The sequence below is a fragment of the Bactrocera tryoni genome, chromosome 5 (assembly GCF_016617805.1).
Source record: "Bactrocera tryoni isolate S06 chromosome 5, CSIRO_BtryS06_freeze2, whole genome shotgun sequence".
NCBI lineage: Eukaryota > Metazoa > Arthropoda > Insecta > Diptera > Tephritidae > Bactrocera > Bactrocera tryoni.
Window position 1 is genome coordinate 356,342 of NC_052503.1, and position 12,358 is coordinate 368,699.

Below are 12,358 nucleotides of genomic sequence, written 5' to 3' on the forward strand. Positions count from 1 at the left end.
TATATGTATATATGCATTATATTAATTATTTATTATCGATCTTTTATTTTGACTACCATAAATACTACAATTTTAATTTAATTAGAAATTGAAACAAATGATTATGTTGTTTGCGATAGACACCTTCAAAGACTTTTGCTTTTCTGCTTTAGCATGCAAAACGTTGACGAACTCTTTTTCAAGAAAGTATTTCCATTTTATACATACGAAGTTCAGCATTATTTTTATAAACACCAACAAACTGTCATCCTTTATACATACATACATATGTGTGTATGCACGAATGTTGGTTTCAAATCCTAAAACAGACATTAACCCACTAATTCTGAGACATATGTATTATCTAATCTCTTTTCTTACAATTTAAATCCAGAAAATTCGTGTGGTTTGTTGTGTGTGTGTGTTATAACCCTGTTTATACACAATATTAATAACTTCATATATGTATGTATGTATGTGGGAAACCCATTTTTATTAAAGCCAAGTTTCTCCGGAAATTCTTAGTAGATTTTAGATAATATTTTAGATTATAGTTAAAGTAGTAATTCAATTTATCTACAATGTTTGTTTTTGAAATTTAGTTTATTAAAGTCCAAAAATCTAAATGGTGAGGATGTAAGGCAATAAGGAGAAAGAAAACACTATTTGAAATGCGTATTTATCATGATTTAATTATAGAAGGTTGTGTCAATGTGGAGCGTCCTTCCTTTTACGAAAGAAGTGATTGCAACCATAATGTCAAAATTTTCTGTTTTTTGTCTTTCTATTCAGTTATCACTCAAAAATTGCATTTTTATTGGTTGCATTTTTTTACAATTTCCTTTTAGAATCATAAAAACAAAACAATGCAAAAAAACGCCGGATTTTGACATCATGGATTCAATTACTTTTGAAAAATTGTTGTTTTTGAGCTATTGACACAACTTTATATAATGAAATCATGATATTTATTAATCTTTTTGGCGTTGCGCTCAGTTTGTATTGACTTAATTTTTCGAAAAAGTCTCTGAAACTATAAACATATGCAGCACAACAAAATACATATGTATGTATATTCGCTTTTGAGATCCATGCCTTAATAAAGTCGCATAGTGTAATCAGGGCGGACATCAAAGTCGGTATTTGCTGAAAGTGGCCGACAGAACTAAGAAGAATACAGAAAACATTTTTAAATAAGTTATATACTAAAAGCGTAACAGTTAAATATAATTGATAACACTTACATAAAACTTAAGTAACTACGTACATATGTATGTATGTATATATGAAAGCATTGACCACATACATGTGTACACCCAAAAGCCAATAAAATTTTTTTGTCTGTGTATACAATGTCTTTCATTACATCAAACAAAATTTTTAAAAATTCATGAGGCTGAGATCAAACCATTAAGTTTTGGTGTTTAGTATGTCTGTTAGTTTTTCCTTTTGCATTTTGAATTAAGCAATAATTATGCGTTTGTAGTTTGGTTCTAAAGCTTTTCTGTGCTAACGACCGCACTGGCCATGCAAAGTTTTCTTTATATCGGGGCAATTCACAATCTGGTGCAGTGCAAGACCATTTGCACCAGATTGTGAATTGCGCTATCATGTTTTTCATTATTGTTGTGAGATTTTTTACGAATTTTGCAAACACAATTTCATAATTGCATTCACTATTTTTTTAAATTTATTTTTATTTTTTAAACCCTTTTTGTAAGTGAGTAAAAAAATACATATCAATATCCATCGCTTATTATTACTTTCTAATATTCTTCAGTTTCATAGTTTTACACACACAAACACATTTCAAGACTTATCGGAAAAAACTTTATCCATTAGTTATATTTATGTACTTATCTTGTATAACTATGTGTGTATACAATTTTGCCTTTTCTCATGATTTGCGCGTTTAATAAATTTGGCTCAGATAATTATTCGACTCCGCTGTTTTATGTGCTTTGAAATCTATAATGTGTCATTACAGTTTTAAAAGTATTGAAAGCTTACTCAATAAACTAAATATTTATTGCTTCTAAAATAAAAAAAAAACAATGAGATATAAACACTAGTTTTCCAAAAAATATGAAATATTGTTTTCAAATGTTTATTCAGTAAAAAAATATATTCAAAATAACTGACAGTTTTCACCGCATACCAATTCTGATGCGTGCTGTCACCTTGTAAGGCTAATATTTTTGTGTCTGGTGTTGATCAAGCTTTACGGGGCATCTCGACAGGATAAAATCTATGTCTTGCGAACTGTATTGCCGTGCCTATTGCCTGTGGAGACTCCACATTGCTTATAGCTTACAATATATGGCAAACTAATTGGTATGCCATATATCGTAAGCTATAAGCTGTCACTTCAGCAGTTTGACAGCACAGTTTTTATTTCTATGAAAATATCGAAGATGCAACATATCCTACTTGCACATATGCCGACGGCATTTTCATTTCGTTAATATGAAAATTAGAAGAGCGAGTAAAAGAGACGGTTGTGTTATATTATAAAAATAAAGTACATTTTTAAAATATTTTTTCAAAAAATAATTATTTAGTTGAATATTGTTAATTTACAGAAAAATTATGCAAATTGGTTTGGGAATAAGCGAAATCTTAAATTTAATAAACTTATACTAACGAAAATCAAAATATCATTACTCATTTTAAATTCATTGTTTTAATTGGTATATAAAATGTATGCCACAATTATGACATAGTAGTTCAAAAATATGAATTCTTATTTTTCCCAGAAATATGTACGTTTGTAAAAAAAGGATCTTTTTCTTATTATCTTATTTTTCCCAGAAATATACATTTGTAAAAAAAGGATCTTTATCCTTTTTTTATTTTCCACATAAAAGATTTAAACAGTTCAAGGGCTCAAAACATGGGCTACATCAGCTACCTACCCAAATGCTACCTTCGCAAATGATAAAATAATTTTTTCAAGAGCTCAAAGCATGCGCTACATCAGCTCGAACCTACCTACCCTACGCCTTTACGCAAATGATTATCTTATGATAACAAATGCCCACATACAGATTTGGCAATGGCAATAGCAATAGATTTGACAGTTCGCAAGACATAGATTTTATCCTGTCGAGATGCCCCGTTACTATACACACAGCAACTAATTTTTTCTTTATTTTATTTTTTCAAATTAGATTCAATTTAACCATTGTTGCAAATTATGTATTAAAAGACAATTGAAGTAACATTTTGACTACTTTTTGTATTGTAATCCAGAAAATTAAAAATAAATTATTAATTAAATTGAAAAAATATATATATTTTTAATCCAAGATGTCTAATTTTTCATCAAAATTTTTGAACATAATAAATCCTAACTTTGGCTTTAACTTCAACATAAACAAATTCCCTCAAGTGTTTGAACCGCTTACATACACAAACTTTTTCAAAAATCTTTAAATTCTAACACAAAATCAAGCTTAAACCCTTACCGATTTCTATTTTAGCCTACAAAGGAAAAAAAAACTTTCATGAAAATCAATTTGTTTGCAATTAACCGCCATTACTTTCTTAATCACTTACCTATCTTTTGATATTACATTTTATGTTTAACCTTTTGCTTAAATGCTATGCTGTACATTGTGCCCTAACCGTTACTAATTTTAATATTTCTAAACTTTAATCCCACTTATGACATTTAGAGATGCTTGACTTAAAGTATATTTTATCTAGATTTACATACATACATGTGCACTTCCACACATACTTCACTATTCCATATTATTTTATGAATCATGGACTATTGTAATTGTCAGTTAGTATTTTATGGTTTTATCATTTAATTAAATTCAAATATTTTGTATATTTAATTTGCACATAATTATGTGATTTTGGAGTTATTTCAGCTAACCAAAGCTTGTGCGTCAAATAATGAAGGAGGTTGGATTTCTAAAGATTCTTCGTCTACTTTCAAAACAAGAAAAAACGCCAACGTTGTTTACACCAAAGCTTTTATTACACTTCACAAATAAAAATTATAAGAAAAAGAACTTACTATTAATTGTTAGTTTGTTTGACAGCTATAGATTAGGAAAATATTTTCGGTTATTATACTGTTACCTTGAATAACATCCCTGCCAAATTTCGTGGAGATACCTTATCAAGTTTATATGACAGCTATATGCTATAGTTGTCAGATATTGGTAGTTCTGACAAATGAGCAGCTAATTGGAGGGAAAAGAAGATCGAAAAATGTCAGACGATATCTCAAAAACTAAAAGCCTATTTTGAGTATAAACAGACAAACGCATGGAGATGTCTAAATCGACACAGCCCGTCACACTGATTTTATATATATACATACATATATATAATATATACTATATATTATAGTCTACGTTGTTTCGTTTTGGGTGTTACAAACCCTGTTCAGGCTGTTATTAAGTATGATCGTGCGACCAATGCGTGCTAGTGTAACAAAATCATTGAAATGAAACATAAAATTGTCATTTTAACATTTTGTATTTTTTTTACTTAATTAAAGATATTTGTAAATTTATAAAAGAAAATGAGTTAAATTAAATTAAATTAAATACATATCTCTTAACAGCATAAATCACTCGTTAGGATCACTAAAATTATACAGTACGCAGCTTAAGTATGCAAGCTGTTTCAACTTTCCATTTAATTATAATTCATTACACTTATAACTCTGCTCCGTACTTATCCAAGTGCTTATTCATAAAATATATTTAGACATAGTTTTCTTCGCTATAGAAAAAATAATTAAAATTATTTTTAAATTAAATTACATATAATATCTAACGCATTTAGCATGCGCTTTCACATTTTGGAAAATTCCACACCAGAACTAGGCGAATTTGTTGAAAAATTAAAATTTTTTAAAATAGCTTATATCTTTGACAACCAAATTTCGGTCGTTACAATGGGTAACACATATATGTACATATTTTGTTGTAAATATGTACAGACTTGCACAATAACAAACGCATTTTGCTGCATGCCCGACTTATGTAAATACATAAATACAGCCAGACTAACGACTAATACTTATTGCAAAAATCATGTATAGACATACATAAAATGCACTCGCAGCACTAAAATCTAATTTGAAATTGGCGAGCGTTTTTTATATAGTCTTTCTCTCAACTAATATAAATGGGGTAAAACATGAAGACATTTACCATAAAAAATAATAATAATTGTTAGAATATAAAAGCGTGTTTATGTGTCTTAGTACTTCAATAAATCCGCTTGGCGCTTTTCTTTGTAACCACTTTTAACTTTACATTTCCTCTCAGTACGCACTTTTACTCTTTTACTGATTTAAAATTTCGCTTTTGTCACGTTTATGCACATATTTCTATGCAGATTTCATATAGTGCACTAGAAATATTTTATATCTTTGTTGAAATTTCCATGAATTCATTTTTGCAAATAATTGTACATGATTGCTGTTTTGTTGTGATTTTTGTTTTTGTTGGTTTTTTTTTAGTTTGTTTTGTTTGTCGAATTTTAATTTTGTTGTTGCTGCTGTTGTTGATATTCGATTGGACTAGTTATAGCCCGCAGGAAATCATGTTGCGACTGCAATATATTGCGTATGATGCGCAGCCACTCGTTGGTCAACTCCACGCTGGACGCGTAGCAAATTATTTTCAAGCCCGGTTTATTTGGATCGGTAGATTTGAGCTGAAACCGATTGTTTTCTAATTCTTCTAACTGCATTTTGTTGACCTGTGAAATAATTTTTTTATTAAACAATGGAATTTATTTATCAAATTCAAATTTAATTGTTTTAATGTTATTATTATTTCTATGCAGTTGATCCATAAACCCACCCAACTATTCTCATCACTTTAGTTAAAAAAAAATTAATGTAATAAAAAAATAATAATAAAATTGACATAAAAGTTTGCAAAAATTGAAATCCTTGTTTTTTGTGGTTATTTTAATACAAAATTTCACTCAATTTAACTCAAATTTGCTTATATTTTATCTGCAGCAATCCACAATTTTTTGAAAGACTAATTTGCTCCAGTTCAACGGCATACAATCACATACTTTACTCAACTAAAGAACAAGGTTGGAGTGCCTGGCCGCTTTTTACGTGAATTTAATAAAAATTATTGTCAGTTTTTTGAAAAGTGGGACCTTTTGAGATTTCCAATAAAACATCTGTCTTCAAATATTTGGTAATCGGGAAAAAGTTGATTCCACTTCACAGTTGACCTGTATTTCAATTCGTTTTGGAAAGTAAAATATATACCCTTTTACTTAGTATAAAAACCAGAAAAAACGGTAACTTCGGTTGCACCGAAGCTATAATACTTTTCACGAATACCAAAGGCTATAAAAGAACTATACAGGCAGACAGAAGGAACATCGACTCACCTCGACAAGCTGATCATTTACATACATATGTATATATTTTATAGGGTCTCCTTACTTAATAATAAACTTAATATACCCTGTTCAGGGTATAAAAACACATAAGGTTAGTATTAAAATAAACGATATTAAGTCAGTTCGATTAGAGTAATATTCGAATATTCGAAAAAATTTATGAGTAAAGCAGATGTGTAACGGTATTTCAACAAAAAACTACTCTTAAAGTCAAAAAATAATTTTAATGAAGACACCAAAAACTTTATAAAACTCAACTATTTTTGGAAATTACAGTTCAAAAAATCAAACTAACACCTTTAAAGGAAATATTTATTACTTTTTACACCCCAATTGATTGAAATTTCAACCCACCTGTATATGCGAGCGATAGGTGTATGTTGGACTACTATATTGTAGTTTTTTGCCATCGATATCTGCGAAAATTATGCTCTGCTCAAAAAGGAAAACATAAAGTTCACGCGGTTTCTGCAACATATAAGCATTGCGATCAGCCTTTTCATCATCAATGCAGTAGAGTTTGTCATGCAATAGAAGTTTTCCTTGCGCAGTAATTTTACCCTCGAATTTTTGTAAACGACGTAATTCCATCGCTTCATTAGCAGCCTTACAAATCATCTAAAAGTGTCACGAAAAGTTGATTAATATTAATATTGCAGCGAACAACGATTAATTGTGGTTATTTATACATTAAACAAGAAAAATGGTAGAAAACTTACACCCATAACCCGCATAGCTTCTTCGACGCCAACCACTTCGGCATCGCGCCCAGCAGCTCGGGCATATTTGGCAATCTCTTTAAATAACAGCACATATTTCGGCAATCGCTGCACTGGTTTTATGAGCAAATCGTTGAGCTGCGCAGAAAATTAAATTTTTAGTATAAATATTTAGCTTTAAAGCTGTGATTAAGCACTTACATCCAAGCGGCTACCTAGATTCTGTCTGATTTTGTCAAAATATAGCAGGTGCGTGGTCACAATGTGATCCGATACCGGTTTGTTTTGAAAATATTTATTATACATATCGAATTTGTGTAGATAACGTTTGATTAGGGGGCCCAGATCGGCGGGGGAATTGCGGCAGCGCACTAACGCTTCTAAAAAGGATCTGTCGAAATAAAATACAAAATATTTATGTTTTAATAATTTCAAACATTTTTTGCGCTGTTGCAGTTTACTTACTTCTTATGCCACTCATAGATAGCTTCAATATTGCCAAAAACCATGCGCTCTTTGCCTCCCTTCAAATCGTCGGGTTTGGGTATATCACTTTTGGGATCCAGCACCTCGGCTAGGTAACTTCGATTGAAAAGAAAACAAAGATTTATACAAAGTTCACGATTTCGGCGCCCAAAAATCGTTAACTTACTCATCAACTATACTCTTCAAGTCCTCAATATATGACTTTTCGGTAGTTATTAGCTCATCGATTGCATATTGACGCAATCGAAGCGCACTCTCAATATCACTGTTCCCGGTGTTGCGCTGAAGGTGTGGAAAAAAACATGTCAAATAAATAAATAGATAATAACACTCTTAGCTTTTAAACTGATAAGGAAGTATGATTTTAATTATTAGAAGAAAGTGAAAATACGACTCTGTGTGCAGTTTTACTTTTAATATACAATTAATTGAAGTCGACTTAAAATAAAACTCAGTACTTTTTAAGATAAATATGTTTGACTTCGACTTACCTCCTCATGGTTGTACGTGTTACTGTTATCGTAACTGTCTGTAGCATCTGTTTTCTCACCAACTGTGTTGCAACCGTTGCTAGCGCACACATCAGCATTGATGCTATTGCCGCAGTTGTTTACGTTTGGTTTTAATATTTTCGATTTCTCCTCGTGTTGTTCCTGTGGCGTGGCAGGAAAAAAGCAAATTATTATTGTTATATAAATCCTTGTTGGGATCTAAAAAGCATACCGTTTTTTCTTTGACAATTTGCTCAATTTCTGACAAATCTACGGCGGGATTACCTTCCATTTTTCCAGCGCTTGCCTGCAAATAAATGAAAAGAAAACATATTCATTCAGTGAATGTTTTAAAACAATTGGGATTATAAGTGTTTTTTGGGAACGATTATAGTTGGAGTTTCACGCCACGATGAAGTTTGAATTTGCAAAAAATTGTCCTCAAATCACTTGCAAAGAGTTCAACTCTGAAATCGCAGGAGTTTCACCGCTATCCAATACCGCAATAAAAAGCCTTTGTGGTCTCACAAAACAGACAGAACGATTGCTTGGAATTTTGCGTTTCAAATGGAATCACGGCTATGGAATAGTTGAAAATTTGCACAAAAACTTTTGGGAAGGCTAATTTATCACACAAGTATTCAGTGAATGTCGAGTCATAAAAAATTTGCCTCATGTACATAAGTTCTTCATCCACTTCTGCTAATGACTATAACATCTCTTATGGATCGACTCAGCTCAATTTGTATAATAGCTAGCGAGCAGTAAAAATTCAAAATATATTTTATAATTTTATACATTTTAGAGAATAATATTTATTTTTGTTAGAGTTTCTGGAACAGTGACAATAAAATTTTATAAAAATAAATATATATTAGAAAAAGTGCACCTCTGCAGATCATTATGAAGATGTTTTTCATTTTAGGCGACTTAATAAAAAATAAAATAATAATAAACATAAAATTTAAAAGTCCAAGAATCATCTTAGAAAGTCTGTTCAGATGATTGAATTTAAAAAAAAATATTTGAAGGTTATGTTACGATACATCTCTCCTGAAAAATTACACAAATTATGAATTGAGTCTCAGACCAAAAATATTAAACGATAAGTTGGGTTAAGCGTGCATAAAAGTGAGAACAATGTGTGTTACTAAGTAAACTATGGAGAAATATCATATGAGAAACACTTTTAACAAAAGCTTACCGACAATTTATGGAGCTACTGTATTAAAGTCTGAACGTACTCAACCCCTTTCTCTCAAATACCAGATTTATTGTACATACATATATGCATATTGCGAAAAATATATATGTATATTAGGGCGTGTCATTCTGAGGCAACATTTTTTTTCAACTGAAAAACAGGCTAAAAACTTTCGAAAATGTGAAAAAGAAAGTCACTCAAAAGATGAGCTCTTAATATTAATATTAAGAGGTGCCTATTTCAAATTTTCTGTTTTCGGAATCGATCTTCAGTAGTCGAATTAAGAATCGATTCTTGACATTCGAAAAATCGATTATTTTACGAGAAAACTCGATTTTCCAGTGGAATCGGAATCGAGTTTACCATCCCTACTGGCAGCCATCGCGTGCACATATAATAACCTCCGCACAATAACCACCCCAAAAAAAATGATTTTTTTTCCATGTAATTTATATGGAAAACAGAAAATTTGAAATAGCCACCTCTTAATATTAATATTAAGAGCTCATCTTTTGAGTGACTTTCTTTTTCACATTTTCGAAAGTTTTTAGCCTGTTTTTCAGTTGAAAAAAAAGGATGCCTCAGAATGACACACCCTAATGTATATATTGGGTAGTCGAAAAAGTCTTTTGGTATTTTGTCAATAGATGTCGTTGCAGTCGCATATTTGCAGTGCTAAAAATCACATTGTGTTATAACGTATAGTGTTGGAAATGTGAGATTTTAAGCTTCATTTACCAAAAAAAAGCTATAGCCATTCAAATATTAAGTATTCAAAAATGAGTGAAAATAATGAAGAAATGCGCTGTATTTTGGAATTTTTCTATAAAAAAAGGAATATGCCACGCAAGGCATCAATGAAATTTGTGAAGTTTATGGAGACAATACCATGTCAGTTCGTGTAGCACAACAATGGTTCGCTCGCTTCCGTTCTGGTTAGGTTAGGTAAGAATGGCTGATCGATGATCCCACGTAGACTAACAAATTAGTCCTTTGTGATGCCATTAATTGAAAAACTCCCGTATTCGGACTTACAGTTTGCCGAAGCGCTTTGTAGCCAATATATATTTACACAGACTCTTAACTTCAACACCCGCCAGTTCGGTGAGGTGTCTAAAAGTATGCGCCCCCAAGTGTCTGAGTCTTGACATCCCAAAAGCGGGACAGTCAAGCAGGAAGTGCTGGCTTGTTTCTACCGCATCTTCTTCTAAACAGCATCTGCAGTCAGCATCCGGTAAGATACCCATTCTTACCGCGTGTAAGCCAATAGGACAGTGGCCGCGCGTGGCCCAGCTATCTAGTAGTAGACCACAAGAAGAAACAGGAGCACCGATTCCACCGATAATGATTCTAGGGTGCCTTTCCTTGCTAACTCATCAGCTTTGCAATTGCCTGCAATTCCGCTATGGCCCGGCACCCACACCAGTCTAATCACAAAAACTCTAGCTGCTAGAGATAGCGACGTTAGACATTCTTCGACCAACCCTGAACGCACTTCGAGTGAGTTCAAGGCTAATATAGCCGCTCTACTATCAGAGTGAATAGTCACTTGTCTGAAGGTGGATGGACTCTGTAGCAGCAACTCAGCTGCTACCTTGATGGCTGCGACCTCAGCCTGGAATACACTACAGTAGTCGGGAAGTCTGAAACAGGAGTTGATAGAGAGCTCCCGACAGTAGACCCCTCCACCAACCTTCCCCCCAAGCTTTGACCCATCCGTGAAGAAGCTTGCTGCCCCCCTCCTCCATCAATGAAATTTGTGAAGTTTATGGAGACAATGCCATGTCAGTTCGTGTAGCACAACAATGGTTCGCTCGCTTCCGTTCTGGACTTTTCGAAATTTCGATTTACACTGATGGAAGAATGTCTCTAGCGAAAAAATGGCAAAAAGTGATCGACGAAAATGGTACATATTTGTTTATTTATTTATTAGTATAAATAAAAAAAAAAATAAGTTAAAGTTTGATTAGAAATACGAAAAGACCTTTTCGACTACCAAATATATGTATGTATTGGGAAAGTCGAGCGATTGGGTCATATACATACTATATGAATATATAAAGTTTCCTTCGGTCTTATATATTTTCTTATATGTACTACGAAAGCTGATAAAAAGCGTCCTCGGCCTTTGAAAAGCTGAACACAACATGTTTGCAATAAATTAGTAAATATTAACTCAAGAGGTCCCAATGTAAGCCTTTGCATTGAAAGCAAATAAATAAACAGTCTGCATAGTCAAGTGGTGAACACATAGAGCGCGACAGACTGCAGCAGCACGACAGTGAACTGAAAACGTCGTTGTTCATCTTACTACATGTACATTTTGAGAAGCAACAACAACACAGTTGTCCATTGTGTATGTACACAATTTCGTTGTGGCCATACTAATTCCTTTCACTTCAATGAAATTTTAATATTTTGTTCAAAATGAAATTTTTTATGCAAAAAATAAGTAAATAGGTAAATATTTTTGCTTTAAATTATCAATTGTTATCACAAATGATATAATAGAGCTATAATATAGCTATTTTATGCTTTTATTTGAAAAATAACGTCAAGTTTGTTAGAGCTGTGAATAATTTTACATTTTACATATTAGTGGCATCACCACTCTACCTCCTCTTTCTATCTTCGATTCTACTGTCAACTCTACTGTCGTCCTACTGTCGTTGGCAAAAATAGGAGGATATTGAAGTTAGCGTGAACGACAACTGTCGGCCTGCAGTCGTGTAGTCGTGCAGCTGTCAAAATAACACTGCCCATAAGAACGTGTGTATTTTAATATTTGACAGATGTAGTTTGCAGTCTGTCGTGCTCTATGTGTTCACCACATCAGAAAATTTAGCTCATTCGTTCGAATAGCATGTGTATGTAAGCATTAAAAAGTATTTAATTGGCTGCATGAAGTAATGAAATGAAAAGCATCTGAAAGCGCCCGCTTCCTGTTTTCCATTCTTTCTTCATGTACACTTACAAAAATACTTACACAGGTACATATTCACACACATATGTACATACATAAGTATGCAAATAAATACAAAAATATTGTTATTTCTCCACAATGCGCCACTAAAAAT

The 12,358-nt window shown here is 32.2% G+C and overlaps 1 protein-coding gene across 1 annotated transcript in view; it reads right to left on the reverse strand.

Moving 5' to 3' along the window:
* Positions 1-3,948: 3,948 nt before the first annotated feature.
* LOC120778240 (triple functional domain protein) overlaps positions 3,949-12,358 on the reverse strand; it is a 90,208-nt gene continuing 81,798 nt past the window's right edge. Inside the window, exons 13-20 of the mRNA XM_040110000.1 lie at positions 8,310-8,384; positions 8,078-8,239; positions 7,753-7,868; positions 7,566-7,682; positions 7,302-7,491; positions 7,101-7,238; positions 6,736-6,999; positions 3,949-5,712 (exon numbers count right to left, since the gene is read on the reverse strand). Coding sequence (XP_039965934.1) covers positions 5,491-5,712; positions 6,736-6,999; positions 7,101-7,238; positions 7,302-7,491; positions 7,566-7,682; positions 7,753-7,868; positions 8,078-8,239; positions 8,310-8,384 — 1,284 coding nt within the window. The 3' untranslated portion in view covers positions 3,949-5,490. The remainder of the gene's footprint in view (positions 5,713-6,735; positions 7,000-7,100; positions 7,239-7,301; positions 7,492-7,565; positions 7,683-7,752; positions 7,869-8,077; positions 8,240-8,309; positions 8,385-12,358) is intronic.